This window comes from Dermacentor silvarum, chromosome 3 (genome assembly GCF_013339745.2).
Source record: "Dermacentor silvarum isolate Dsil-2018 chromosome 3, BIME_Dsil_1.4, whole genome shotgun sequence".
Taxonomy (NCBI): domain Eukaryota; kingdom Metazoa; phylum Arthropoda; class Arachnida; order Ixodida; family Ixodidae; genus Dermacentor; species Dermacentor silvarum.
The window spans coordinates 81042792-81058566 of record NC_051156.1 but is presented as its reverse complement, the minus strand read 5'-3'; the positions used below and the strand labels follow the sequence as shown (position 1 = coordinate 81058566).

Genomic DNA, 15775 nt, shown 5'->3' with positions numbered 1-15775 from the left:
CAACAATAACCGCGAGCACATTTCACCGATCATCGAAATATTATCCACGGGTTAAAGGCGTCGACTATTTTGCTGTAGAATTCACCAAATATGTTGAATGAATTCCTTATACTTCAAAGCGCATCTTGAGCTGAGCGATAAACCGTAACAATCTTTACCCGGCCAAAAATGGTCATCGTAAAAAGGTAAACACTGTACGCGTGTGGATATGCTACATTTAGCGGTGAAATTCGTTGTTCCCATTTTATTGCATTGACTAGGTGCATGCGCTGCTTGTGTTGGAAATAAATACATAAATGAAATAATTATTTAGAATGGTTAGGGTATAAGCAACGTCTTGAAGTGACAAACGCAGTTGATGCAACGCTTGTGTTGATATCGCGAACTGTTTGTAAATGAACTCAGGGAAGTGCACCATCTGGGTACACCTGTATGCTGAAATAAATCCTCAGTAAATAATGTGTCTCAAACCCAAGAGCCAGGAGCAAACAACTTTATTTGAAGAAGACGAAGTAACTTTTTTTAAATGTAACTGATCGCGAAACTTTGGTCCCTTCGTCTTAGTATACAGCGCAGGTGCCGTATCCATCTTGTAAGCACCTCCCATCCTTGCACTTTCCAAGCAAGCATCTTGGAGTGGGACGCCCAGTTTTGTCATAATAACCCTGAAAAACAGCAGTTTGTTATTACAAGACACAGGAATAAGGCACGTCGATGTAAGCCATCAAAAGTTTTATGCCTAACCTGACCAAGAAGGCCTGATTGCGAAAAATCATAATAGGCCGTCTAGCAGCTCGATATTCTATCGGATACGACGATAAATGGCTCACACGCTTCGTGTTTGCGTTAGAAACGTAAACTTACGCCTAAAGGTAAGCCTTGCACCCGATCGAGGAGTACGTGGCTACGGAGTAGGATTTACGGTATTTATCCTCGGTATTCGAGATTCCCCAAGCGGAATGATTGCGTGTCTGCGTATCCTATGTTTCGTATTAGAATACCACTTATGAGATAGCCTTCGTTGGTCTCGTGGAAACGACTGGAGCAAGTTACCTCACAACGATTACCTTAAATATTAGCGCTGCGTTGTACCGCAGTATCAGACCAGCCGTTATGACGTAGTAGCCCGAAGGCGTGAGATTAAATCCCCACCGCGGTAGCCGCATGCCGTTAAAAGGTGCCCGAAGTCAGCCACACCGGCGTGCCTATTAATCACCTCGTGGCTTTGGCGCGTAGAACCCCAGAATTTATTTTAGCTTGAGGATCAGTAATCGACGAAACATCACCAATCAACGGAGCGCAGTATACAGCGCTATTCTCTAAGCGGGGTGTCTAAAGGCGCGGCGGACGTAACGAAATTATAAATAAATTCTGTGGTGTTACGCGCGAAAACTTCCATCTGCTTGTGAAGAACGCCGTAGCAGAGTACTCTGGATATTTGGGTCTCCCGAGGCCTCTGCCATGCATCCAAATTTAAGTGCACGGGCGCTATTTCTCATTGTTTTTTTTTCTGTTTGTTGTATTTAGCATAGAAATGCGCCCGCCAAGGCTGGGAATCGTACCTGTCACCTGGTGCTTATAGCTATAGCCACTAAACCAATACGGTAAGTAAATCGGCCGTACGCGCGAAAATTTATTACATTATTATCCAACTAATTGCTTCAATTTTTAAGTCCTAAGGATACAGTACGAAAGCTCTTCCGCCAAGCCGCATTCCGCGAAGGTTCACACTGAGTTCATAACACAGCGGTTAGAAGACGTACATAGCTACCCATTATACACGCATACCTAGGCGTCTCTTAATTTGACAAGGGGTAACTTGCGGCAATGGAGAATTCATAACAATGAGTGCCAGCGCAGCTTAGGGCAAACTTTTCTAGCCAAAGAGCGCTTAGAAGTGTCGGTGTTTTTCGTGTGCCTGCTAGTGTCATCGTCTGTATGCGCTACAGTAGTACTCCAACACGCTTAGCGTGGAGTATAATTGTTTTTAGTCGTTTTAATCCTTCGACTAACTGCACCAGCGTAAAACGTTGACAAAAGTGCAGACAGGGGAGACATTCGACTGGTTTGTCCTTTTCGAAACATGCTTTTGCACAATTTTCAGAAACAAAAGTACAAAAAACGCGTAACAGCTGAAACGAAGACTAAGCATTACAAATGAAAAAAATTCAGAGCCCTTCCACTCCATGACGACTATTCACCCACTAAAGGTGAAGCAATGGCGCATCCCACCCCTTTAAGCTTTAAAGTGATGCCTCATCCGCCCTTTTCGTCAGAATTGGCTCCGTCTGGGAATTGTATATCCACAATGTGAAAAAAAAACGCACAAACGTGCGACGATTTCCGAGTCTTCAAGCGGCACCATATGTTGCTAATGAGTGGTTACACCATATGACGAAAGATTTTGTTTACAGAGATTTAAGACTCTCCAAGACCAATGTCGCAATTCTATTGACTTTCTGGTTGAATATGTGGAACAGTTTGGTAGCTAAAGCTTCCTAGCTAAATTTTTTTTAGGTAAGACTCAATATTGATCACCAGCCCTTGGTAAGAGCTACTGACTGCGAACTGTACAGGTTTCTGCCAATTGACCATTGTTGATTTCGATGTTTCGGAAGTCGAATTCTTGTACACTATAAGTACGTTCTACTCTAACTTTTTACACATAACGTATTGAACGTCTACAGCCACTTCTTAACGTCTGTTTGACTAGCAAAGCCACCACTGATAAGCGCTGGCACTAGCTGCCATCGCATCTAGCTATTGCACGAAGATTTGCCCTCATGTTTGCGCGGAACCCAATTACTGCATTAACTACTGTAAGTAAACGAAGCAGCATAAAAATCGAAGCATGGTCATGGACACGAATGAGTGTGATTTTATAAACATGCTTAGAGTTTTGGTGCCACTTTACCAATTTTGGAGAGCTGCCTCGATATATCATGTTAAGCTGAACAGAAGAAAATAAAGTTCCTTTCTTCAGTGAGCTGTACCAATGCGGCACCCCGAAATGTTCTCATTATGGACTCATCAGACACATCTGTTTCCACCGACGCCAACTCGTTTAGCCTTTCTTTAGGCGGTGGCGCCAGTGATCAGTGATTTCAGTTGCCTGTGTCTTTGTAATGGAACCGCAGTCAAGAAGAATGCTCAGTCGCTTTTCGACCAAGATATGAATGACGCTATGGTCTTAAAGATTCAGATTGCTTCGTTTCCGTGTAGATGTAACGACAAGTGTTCGTGACAGCCTTGATATTTTTTCGCATTGCTGTGTGCTGCAGGGAGATGCTGTAGCTGTTTCCTGAGACCTTTAATGATGTTTTCACTAATAGATCTATCTTTTTTTCAGAAATCGCCCTAACAAGTGGCTGTCTGAAAGAAGTTTTCATTTCAATGTGAAATATCGCTTGTCAAAAAAGTTGGGAATGTGTTGTCTTCCTACTGTTGTACACAGTGTCTTTACGTCCTTATCAACGCGCTGGAATGTCTTGGATTGTCAAAAAATTAATGTTATGACTTCTCCGTTTCAGATATACGTATCTTCAGAACGCTATGAGGAAGCCTGGGTTGCCCAGTCACCAGTGCATGTTGTATCGCACGCGAAAATGCACACGTAAAAGTGACAATGTAAAACTTAATGTTAGTTCCTTGATCCATTTTGTTTAGTTGTCCAGAAAAGCCTGCACCTGAAAATGAAAGGCTGGCGCTTGTGTCAACATCTCAAGAGACATTGCAGTGACTGACTCAGTAGCAGCACGGCTGCTAAAACGGTTGCAAGCTAAATGCTTCCTGATCGCATTTTTGGCCACCCACCTTCTTCTCACAACCAAGTACGTCTTCCCCAATTTCGTAAAAGTCTCCAGTGCGTCAGAATAAAGGTATTGATGGTGGGTTCCACTAATTGTAAACTTTGTGAACGGGTGCGTCTCCGTAAGTATAACGGGACGCCTAACATTAAAGGATAACTCAATGAGCCTACCTTCGACTCTTAACACCCGCATTGGTGGCGTAGTGGCGTTGCGCTGCTAAGCCCGAAGTAATGGGATAAATTCCCGGCCACGGTGGTCGCAATGCATTGGGGACGATATGCAAAATACGCCCGTGTACAGTGCAGTCAATACACAATAACAAACCCCAGGTGACCAAAATTTTTTCCGAACCCTTCCATTGTGGCGTCAACCATAATCATATCGTGGTTTTCGCACGTAATACTCCAGAATTTATTGTAAATTTCCCGCAGCTTAGCACTACCTCGTAGTCGCAAATGACGCTGAGATAATGTATGGTGGAGACGCTCGGGATGTGCGTCAAGCAGCGAAAACATTGCAGCTCACCGTAAAAGGCGTCGAATTGCGTTGTATTGACAATGTTCTGATGAAAACTTGTAAAAAAAAGGTAATGCATTGACCGTTCCCATTGTGACAGATCCTATAAGGCATCTCAAAACACCTCTTATAAGGAAAGACTCTCAGATTGAAAAGGAACACCTCTTTTCAAGTGTTCAGGTCCCGTATTCACAGAGCGCCAACATGGAAGCTTGTACCTACTTTACCAGTAGGTAACGAGCGCCTACTTTGCCTGCCTCACGTAGCCGCACCAGATACATTGCATTAAGGCCGTCTAGGGTTGGACAAGAGGTGCCCAGAGGCCACTCCTACAAATCTCTGCAGGGTCCCCTGTCGACGTCCGAACCGCCACATGTTGTCGAGCTCAAGGCAGGGGCACATCTCTACCTCAGAGAAAAGCCGGTGGGTTTCTGGCGGCACAGGCACTCGAACCCAGCATCGCGCAAATAAGGGGAAGATGCCCTACAACTATTCCAGCACTGTAGTTAAAAGGAGGCCTGCCGGTTCGATGCCCGCAATTTTTCCAACAGACGTATGTCTATCCGGAGGGTTGAGGTTCCTGTAAAATGGTCGATATAGGGAACACATTTGTTTGTACTTGTCTGACCGGTAGGTAGGCTGTGATACATGTGTGCTAGAGAGTGTCTGCCACACCCGCTGCGGATGATGAAGTCATTGCTATTAGTTGTGGAACACGAGAACCCACAGCAGCTGTACTACGAGTGGGGTGTTTACCCAGAAACAGAGCGGGTTCGGAAGAGTAGTGTTGTCAGCAGTTTCTTCACAGCCTGCAAAGTTTTTTTTCAACTTTAAGTTGCTCTCTGAAACTTCCCTCGAAGCCATCGCAAAACACGCGGCTGCTATCGCCACCCCGAGTGGGCTGTATTTCCTTCATCAACTCGTGTTAGAAAGGTGGTTTACTGGGCGAGTTGGTAATGCATCTTGACTTGGGCGGCGCGAAACAAGAAAGACAAAAGCGCTGTGTCTCGGTTTTCTTCCCTTTCGTCTCTCTTGTTTCGTGCTGCCGAAGTCAAGATCGTGTTTGAAATCCGCTAAGCAAGTGCTGCGAAGCATTAGAAGAAGTGACCAAGTCGTCAGTCACGCGTTCTAGGCTTCTGAAGGTTTGGCCCTTGTTTGAGGTTTTTTTCTCACTTACTAGTCTCATCAGCGGGCAAGATAAGGTCGCCAAAGACGTGATTTATCAAGCGCCAGCCCCTTTTAGCACCTAAGCTGCACCTTCCGCTTGGTCCGATGGGTGTAGTCCCGGCTCGTCACGGCAGCAATTCTGCTGAGAGCTCCCCTGTAGGGGAGAGGGTCATGAATTGATCAAAAGAATAAACAGCTACTCCAAAGAAAGCTCCTGGCAACGTAGGAGGCAACGAGCCAGCTGCCGTGAGTGCGACAATGTCTCAAGTAAACCTTGCAAGTACACACATCACCACTGAAGTAGCAGAGATAAGTGCTTTTTTGGCGACCAGTGCAATCATGAACACGAACGCCGCAAATAATCAGGCCATGTAAGAAGACAACGACATCATCTCCCAAGCACAGGAACGTGTTTTGACGAAGATCAGATACATGCAAACCCTTTCATCGTGGACAAGAAATACAAAAAGCCAGGTATGCCTGTGACCTTTTGTTCTTCACCAGACAAGTCACTCCGTGGTGTAAACCCTAGGCTTTAGCGTCACAAGTACTAGCCGTTCAAAAGAAAACTTTGTGTTAACATCACAAAAAAGGTGGTGTGTTGGCTCTGGTGGCCTCTTTAGAAGCAGCAAACAGACTACTTGTGACGACAACTTTGATATGATCTCTCTAGAGCAAAAAGTGACTGCGTCCTGCTCGAGCAACATTGTTCGCATAATAAATGTTCATTTGGCATACACCGACGCAGCTGTATACTTTGAAAGGTGTCGAAGTCATCTCAAATCTTAAGCAGTGATCATCTCGACAAAATGAAATTGACAGATAAAAACAACTTGCTTCTACAATATAGCAATTTTGCGTTTCAAGCCACATAAACCAAAACCGGCGTGGGTGATTTCCAGCTTTACGAGTCACACTGTGCCAAAGTTGTTTGAAGTGCTGCAATGCTTTAAATGCCGACGAGCTAAACAAGTAGTAAAATACAAAGGCCCACAACTTTACAAAGTGTACGCTGGTCCCCATGGGTACAAAAACTGCACCTCGCGCCTCCAATATTACTCGGGAACACGTGACACAGTGCAACCATCCTGGTTAGGGAAGTGCCGCAAAAACGGACAGCATCACAATGGAAGAAGATTAACAGTATGAGTCCACACAGCGTCGTGGACTAGCCCCCAATCTTAACCTAATGGAGTTCATGAGGCAGGTACGTGGTTCCCGTCGACGTCAACGCCCTGAGACATAGCATCATGAAAAATTACACAGATGCACTGAAAGGCACAGCACATTCTCTTCTTGGTTGAACAGATGGACCACTCACTGCTTCATCAAGACGCCTTACTGACACGAAGCCGCCCTTGATCCAAGAAAATTCCACAAGAGGTGACGAGACGAATGAGAACCTTGGACACATGCCGGTGCTGATTTTAGATGCAGCGCTCAAAGTCATAATCTGAATGACACCAGTGTATTGATCTGTACCCGAAGTTCGTGTTCTGCTCATTAGGGACCCATTTCTGCGACAGACTGTTCTTGGCGGCGACTGTTGATGGTAAATACGAATATTTAATTTAACAATGGCGCGATATATCAACAGAACTCTCACAGCTTGTAAGGAAAATCAGGGGACTTTCGCAAGCTGGTTAATGAATGCAAATTTCCTGTTTTAGCCATTTCATAAGCCCGCGCGGATTGAAAATTTCCGCTCTGCATTTATGTTACGTACCGCATTGGTCGTCCAAGAAGCAAAGTAAGCCGAGCAATTCTCGGTGTACGCAGACACATAACATATGTTGGCTAACGGTAGTGCCCGAGTACGTGGTTTGCAAGATGTGGTTGGGGAAAGATGTGTCTGACATTCTAAGTGTCTGCTATGAGCCTAGAATCCAAGTTGTTACTACGTGCATTTGGAATTCCTTTAACTACACTGTCGGGGAGAACCATATTGCGTGGTTATTTTAACGCTCACGATAATCTTTCGGGCGGAACACATTGCGACGCTGGAGGAAGACTCCTTAAAATCATTATTCTAGCGTATTACAGTGCATGCTTAGGCGTCCCGCTGTACTCGTCGAATGTAGCCGCCAAATACAATGTGCAGCGGATATTTAATCACATGGAAGTAGCCGCCGTCCTGTTTTAATCCGACCTGTTCTTATAAAGTGGAGCAATTCCATTAATGACGGTGGCACACGGATCTACAATTAGCTGGCATTCCACCAATCGAATATAAGCAACCTACAGAGCTGTGACGCCGTGCAGGCATTCATAAGCATACTGCTCTCGAACATTGAGAATGGCAGCCAAACGCTTGCTGTCCCAACAGCCCACATGAGTTTAGTCAGCGAGTAACAAGAGGTGGGCTAAACGGCTCACTTCAGTGAGCGGCTCGGAACGGTTTAGCTCACTGAAATGAACCGGTTTATTGGAACGGCTCACCGGTTGACTTAAACATGTAACCTGTGTTATGCATATTCTACAGTTATCTTGCTTTGAAAAAAAAACTATATATGCATACGATATATGCATAATTGAATAACCGTGTGATTAGTATTTTCGATATGTATAGAGAATATTTTTACACATATTAAAAGCGTGAATTTTTAGTTGTACTGAAACTTTTTCTGATATTGGGGATAAAATATTTATGCGACGTACATTTTTCAGAAAAAAATTGTAGCTTCATCGTCAAACAGAAGCTTATCTGTTTTTGTGGTACTTGAAAATCAACTTTCGTCAAAATAAGAACACAAAATGATTATACATTATCTTTCAGCTTTATTTGTTCATTCACATACATGTACGTACGTTTCACATACATACGTACGTTCACTATAATATTAGTGAGCTGTAACGCCATGCAAAATTATTGCAGAAATCATTTTGTAAAGTACAATAGAACAATCACACGAAAGACCCACAAAACTGCCGCACGTACCTTTCGTTTTTTTTTTATTTTTTCGTTTTTTTTTCTCTTGAGCGCACGCGCGATACTGGCGATCATGTCATCATGCGCGAGGACAAAAAAAAGAAAAAAAAGAAATGTTATATTTAAAGCACAACAGGTCATTGGCCTCGTTTTAATGACGTGCTAATGATACACGCTCAGAAAATGCACAGAAGTGGATGCCATGGGCGACATTAGCACAAATCAAGAACAGGACGTAAACTGTATGTTCACCTGTTGTCTTTAAAGACACGGAAGACCATCTTCGAAGTTTTATGGCACCAGCGCACGATGTGCGATAGGTGAGAGTCGTGAGACCTCGTTCAAACAGCAGCAGGCAACGAACGGTACCATCCTTTGCCAATTAAAGCTTCTTTACTTCTTCCTTCGGTGGCATCGGGTGCCACACCATACGACGCACAAAAAACTAAACTGACTGCTGCGCACACCACACACTGCGAGTGTGAACCAGTAGCGCGAGTCTGCCCACACCGGCTACCATTAGTCACTCAGAAATCAAAACATCGAAACCCAGCAGAATACCCGGCTCTGACGGAGTGGTTCGGCACGGCTCAATGAACGAGAGAGAACCGGCTTCCTCTCTGCGAAAGAACCACCGCTCTCTTACTGAACCACGGCTCACTCGCTCGTCAAAAGAGCGGCTCAAGAGATCCGGCTCGCTCCTCAGCGCTCTCTAGGAACGGTTCCTCACGGCTCACTGAACGAGAAAGAACCGGCTTCCTCTCTCCGAAAGAACCGCCGCTCACGTGAACCGCGACTCATTCGTTCTTCAAACAGAGCGACTCAAAAGGCGGCCGAAGGCGAGGGGGTGAAGGCGACTTTTTCGAGGAAGGGCGGGAGGGCAGTCGCTTTCTCGTACCGCTAATAGATGGCGCGGAAGTCGCACCCAGCAGAAGACCCGGCTCTCACGGAACGCATCGGCACGGCTCACTGAAATCGAGAGAACCGGCCCCCTTTCTGCAAAAGAACCGCCGCTCGCTTTTACTGAACCATGCCTCACTCGCTCTTTAAAAAAAAACCGCTCACAAGATCCGGCTCACTCCTGAGAAACTCATCTCTATAAGCAACTTCTAGCGATCCGCCGAAGAACCGAACTCCGTTATCATGATTCTGGTCGATGATTATTTGGAACAGTCCAAATGATTATCTCAGCGATGCGTAAGAAGCTCGAAAAACTTTCACAGTAGAAAAGGAGAAAGCTTAATGAGTGTTTCAGTTCTTGTTAATCAGTCTGGAAAGTTTGCCAAATAATTCGCTCTTTAACATCTCCAATCACCTATAATGATCCTTTCCAAACGTTAGTATTGGTGAGGGGGAGGACAAAATTTATTCGGCTGTTTCGTTAGTGAGCAGTGGCTACCAGACATGCCTTACAGCCACCTCCTCGGCTCCTTCGACGGCCCGAAGCTGAACCTCCAGGCTCGGGTCCCGGTGTATTGCTTCCCCCGCTTCAGACGAGACAGCGGACTAATTCGACGGAAGAAAGGCTGCATGACAAACTGTGTGTGCTATTAACACGATTGCTTGACGCAGTATCTTGCAAGCTGTTCTTCTAAGGGACATGTATTGAAAATAGCTCAAACTTGAGCTCAGTGACGGACATTCATCCCTTGACGCGGAATTCAGTGTCACCTAAATGCAGTCTGCATTGCGTAGTGTCAGACAGAAGACTTCCACAGGTTTGGATGCTGTCACTTACACCATGTTTAGCAACCTCAGACCCACAGGACGCACAGTGCTTCTTAGCATGTATATTTAGGGTTGTTCGTTTTCGGGTAAAATTCGTTTTTACCCGATTTTTACACTTCAAACATACTTCAGGAGAATCGGGTTACCCCCAATTTCTCCCGGAATTTGAAACCGACGTACGAACGTATTTTCTTTTTTTTTTTTTCTTTTACGCTGCACGGAGTTTGTGGTGCACACGCGCTAGCTGCGCTGCCTCGGGACAACGAAGTTAGATCTTGTTGCCTTAAGTGAACTCCAGTAAACCAATTTTTTTTCACAAGCTGCGTGCAGCACCGTAGACACTGCGCGGTTCTCAAACACCCACCTAACGAACGGGCTTAACTCTGAGTTTGCAACTCAGCGTGTCATTCTACGGAAGCTGGCTGTGTAAAACATCGATGAGCAGCTTTTCTCGAATAAAATGTTTCATTTCTTAGAAGTTATCAACGCTCTTACAGTCATTCTTACTTCTTAATTTCCAAACAAATGCCGAACTTCTGAGTAGTTGCTAGAAAACCATGATGCTTCTCGATTACCCGCTTGAAACAGATCCCTAGATTCAACGCGTCCGCATTAAGGAGCTCGTGATACCCTCCGATGTATCACGAGCTTCCAGTACATGTAACCTTGTACATTTGTAAATTTAACCTAAAAAAACCCCTGTATTTCGGAATCGTTCCACAAAAAAACGATTTCTCCCCGATTATCAGCTTGAAAAATAGTACCAGATTTTAACCCCGCGAATGTAAAAAAATATAAAACCCGAAAACGAACAACCCTATACCTAATAGGAGCTGGGAAAATGTGTCGCCGCCGACATCCTTGAAGGTCGGCATATTAGTCCCGATTCGCTAGCCTGGTAAGCCAGAAAATTTGATATCATCATTTAAGCTTGAACAACATTATTGGCAAGATCAGCGGATAAAATGATATAACAAAGACTGCAATGGTTTTATAAGTAATTTAAGGCTTCACTGAAGGCACTGTTTGGTATTCATTCATGCCGCAGTGCTTCAGACCCTGCTTTATACCTCGTCACTCACGTGGAGCTCAAAAAGACGCCTAACAGGATCACAACTGCAGCTGGCTTTGACATCAAACAGGCTTGCGACATAGTTCAGAACTTGCATGTTTCTTACGGGCTATAGAGTCTTGGTGTATGAGGACGGCTGCTTCGTGGGATTGAAAGATTTTTTGAGCCAGCGTAGTGATTGCATGGTGACCAGCAACGGCAGCAGCACACCGTACAAGCTGAAAGCGGGACTGTCGCAAGGCGCCGTGTTCAGCTCTACATTTTTTTCAACGTAGTAATATGTAAATTGCCTACTCCCTGCCAACGTGCGTCCATATATCTATATCTGCAGATGATCTATGCTTCTTGTCGTCGGGCTACGACAATGCTGTACAAGAACGGCTAGAGGAAGGCATAGATAGATATCTGTGATAGGAGTTTAGACTATGTTTGGATTGCGCGGCCGAATGTGCGTGACAGTTGTGGTGCGCGATGGACGAGGAAGAGCCGGTGCAGGTGCTGAAGGGGCAGCCATGTCACCAGTCTGAGCTGCCGGGTCTGCGCTTTCCTCCCGAACGATCCAAGCAGTGCATCTACCCAAGGCGGGTATTCCTCGGTGAGCTGGGACAGCGGTCCGGGCTGCCCCTGTGCCTGGGCTGAGCCTGTTCCCGGTCTGAGCTGTGCCTGGTCTGAGCCTTCGCGCCTCACGAGCCGAGCAGTTCATTAAGCCTAGGCCGGTGTTCCTGGGTGAGCTGGGAAAACAGGTCTGGCGGTCCCTGTGCCTTATCCGGCCTGCTCCACTGCGGTGTGAGCATATGACGCCGGCGTATTCCGGTGCAGCCGTGGTGGGCAGGCGTCCCGACCCAGCACATACACGAGTGGTTCGTCGTTTGCCGGGCCTCCGCCCCGGCCTCCCTCCCCTGCCTTACCTGGTGCTAGATTCTTCACTGCGACTCTTCGTGCCGTGAGTGTGTGATACTGGCACGTAATTTGACGTAATCCTACCGTGACGCTGTATAAGCGACAAACAACTAGGAAGTGAATTGTGTGTGTTATCGTGTACGTCGTCCTAGTCTCGTCCCCGTGTCATTGAAGCCTCAGTGTGTTCATTGTGTCATCTTTGTGTGTTTGAGGGTTGGGCCCACAACATCGTCATGACAATTTTGGCAAGCTGCCTGGATTTTCCAATGCACAGGAGGGACGATGGAGATTGAGAGGTTGTACGCCATAGGGAAAGAGTTAGGTATAACAGGAGCGCAGCTGAAGCACTGGGTTTATATATTTATTTATTTCAATACTCTCAATGCCACGTGGGGCGTTACAAAGAGGAGTGGGTCTCAATATAATAATTGGAAATCGATGTTTTGAAAGATGATGCAACGGGGTTGCACACAATGGAGGCGGGGAAGCGGTTGCAGCTGGTCGATGTCCTTGGAACGAAGGAATAAGCGTGTAGATTTGTACGTGAACTTGGGACGTGAAACTTGAAGTTGTGATCCGTGCGTGCTGAAATATAATGAGGAGCAGCGAGTAGTGCATTCTTAATGTGATGAATTGGTATGGTATATTTTGTGGAATAGCCCAAGCTGCGCCATTTTTCTTCGTGTCGTAAAGTCAGGGAGGTCCAGAAAAATTTTCATTGCAGTAACACTTGCGGTGCGAGAGTAATTAGAAAGGATGGAACGGGCGGCTCGGTTTTCAATAGCTTCGAGAGAGGAGGTAAGCAAGGCAGACTGAGGATCCCAGATACAGGTGGCATATTCGAGTTTCGACCTTACAAGTGTTGCATACGGTAAAAGTTTTAAAGAGATAGGAGCGAATGAAACGTTTCGGCGAAGGAAACCTAACATGCGATTAGCATTGTTAGCCACGAAATCCATGTGAGTTTGCCATGCCAAGGCATTAGATCTATGAACGCCGAGGTATTTATATGAGGTAACAGCTTCTCAGATAGCATTATTGAGAAAGTAAGGATAACGGATAGGAGCGTTACTGTTACGACATACCATCATTACTTTGCATTTATTTACGTTCAGTTTCATTAGCCATTGAGTACACCAGTTCAGATCAGCTTGAAGCAGCAGTGCGTCGCCTGGTTTAGTTATCTCCCGGTAAATTACACAATCGTCGGCAAAAAGTCTAATCCGTGAGGAAACGTGGGTATGAAGATCGTTATTTTAAATTAAGAAGAGTAACGGCCCAAAAACGGTTCCTTATGGTACACCGGAGGTTACAGTAGAATTAGGAGAGTCATAGCTGTTTGCCGTGACGTACTGTTTTAGATTTAATAAAAAGCACTCAATCCACTGGAGCACGTTGGGGTTGATGTTAAGGGTTTTCAATTTTAGAAGAAGAAGGCGGTGAGAGACGACGTCAAAGAAATCGGTTGACACAGAAATCGCGTGGGAACGGGACCAGCGTGCCCAACATGGCAAAAACGCGAAAGCGCAGGCAGAACAAGAGCGCCTACGATTGGAAGTTGAAGAACGAGTGCTAAAGCTCCAGATCCAGCTTCAGGAAAAGACTGCTGGCGCACAAGGCGCGTTGAGTGACCCAACTACGCAACAGTCGGTTACCAGGGCGGCTCCTGAGGTATTCAGTCCTCATAAGTTGATGCCCCTGTTCAACCAAGCCCGGGATGATTTAGACGCCTACTTGCTACGCTTTGAGCGAGTAGCTACAAGTGAAGAATGACCCCGTTCAAAATGGGCACTCTCTCTCAGCCTTTGCCTGACAGGAGAAGCGTTGATGGTCATAGGACGGCTTGATTCGAATACAGCCCTTGACTACGACCAGCTGAAGGCTACTCTCCTTCAGCGGTTTCGGTGCACCGCTGAGGGATACCGAAAAAAGTTTCGAACCGCAAGGACCGAAGACCACGAGACTGGCCTGCAATATGCAGGAAGAATATAGGCCTACTTCGACCGCTGGGTTGAAATTTCCCACATTGAGAGGACCTTCGAGTCGCTCAGGGACGCCATGATTGCTGAACAGTTTTTGAGATGTTCTGCGTCGCTGCGAGTTCTCCTGAAAGAAAGAGATTGTAAGACCCTCGCCACGTTGTCGAAGAATACCGATTGGTTTATAGAGGCACATAGCCTCACCGATCTAGGTGGAGAGAAGCTCTCCAATAAGTTTGCGTTAGACTCTACTCGCAAGACTGTAACTCCAACAGCGGTGCCGCGGACAACTAATCGTTGTTTCTTTTACTAATCGTTCAACTAATCGTTGTTACCGGACCAACCGTGACCCTGAAGGTCACGGTTGGTCCGGCAGAAAAGAACAAGCAGGTGAACTCCCGAGGAAAAATCAAGGACAAGCTTCGTGTTTGCTGGCTCCCTCGCAAGTCGAAAAACCAGCAGAAGAGGGTGGCGGATACGTCGTGCTTCAACATGGTGAAACGGTCCCAATAGTCAACATGCCATTAATGCGATCAGGCCCCAAATGCGACGGTGGAAATCTGCCAGTGGGAAGAGGCTTCCTCGAATCACAACCTGTGTCTGTCTTACAAAACACTGGCTGCAATACCGTGCTTGTGCGACTGTCTTTGGTACCTGAGGACAAAATGACAGGAACAAAAAGCGCAGTGTTTTTGCTTGACCGCACGGTTCACTACATAGCGGAAGCAATAGTATATTTAGGCACGCCATTCTTTAAAGGAGTCGCGTAAGTTAAATGTATGTATTGAGCGTGCCCGCTCACCTAATGACTGCACCAGTTCACAATTTCATGGTCGCCACAGCGACATAAGAGTGACAGATGAGTTACCCGGTCATGATGAGGTCACCCACCGCTCAGTCAGAGCTACCAGACAGAGAGGACCACACGTTGTCCCAAGCTAAAACCACAGCCGCCTCCTCGAGCCAAACCGAAGACGACGAAGAATCTGGTGCCGAGCTGGTAGCTCTGTCAAGGGAAACGAAGACACGGTCCCTTCCCACGCTGTCTGTTATGTAAACTGCAGCCACTAAAATAGAGCAAAGCAAATTAAAAGCCGTAGAGAAAGACGATGGTTCTCTGAGGCGTTGCTTCGAAAAGGTCAGCAAGATGATGATCGCGGATAGCCACGCAAGCGAATATTACTTAAATGATAACATTTTGTACAGGAAGCACAAAGTAACAGGTGGGAAAATAGTCGATGAACGAGTGGTTCCAAAAGATCTTCGGGCGACCGTGATAAAGTTGGCGCATAATGGGATCCAAACCGGTAACCAGGGTGTGACGACAACGGTGGATCGCATAGTTGCTGAATATTACTGGCCAGAGGTCCAGTCGGAGACTAAATGGTTTGTTAAATCGTGCGACGTCTGTCAACTAACGGTACCCGCGTCATTTATTCGGACGCGCTCCACTGGGGACAATGCCTGTAAGTGACAATGCAGGAAGGCTGCCCGAATCGGCTGAATTGTCAGACACCGCACGAATGGACATTTTGCGACTAAAAGACCTGTTACAGCAGCCTGTACTATAGGCTCTAGGCTGGAGCAAACGCTTACTACGCAGGGATGCCTCTTCGAGAAGTCTCGAAGAATTTATTTCGCAGGAACGCGACGGCAGTTAGTTCCCCGTGTCCTA

The 15775-nt window shown here is 46.1% G+C and overlaps 1 protein-coding gene across 1 annotated transcript in view; it reads right to left on the bottom strand.

The window, feature by feature from the left end:
* Positions 1 to 477: 477 nt before the first annotated feature.
* The window catches only part of LOC125943852 (uncharacterized), a 378186-nt gene continuing 362888 nt past the window's right edge, over positions 478 to 15775 (bottom strand). Inside the window, exon 6 of the mRNA XM_049663393.1 lies at positions 478 to 665. Within this exon, the coding sequence (XP_049519350.1) occupies positions 561 to 665 (105 nt within the window). The 3' untranslated portion in view covers positions 478 to 560. The remainder of the gene's footprint in view (positions 666 to 15775) is intronic.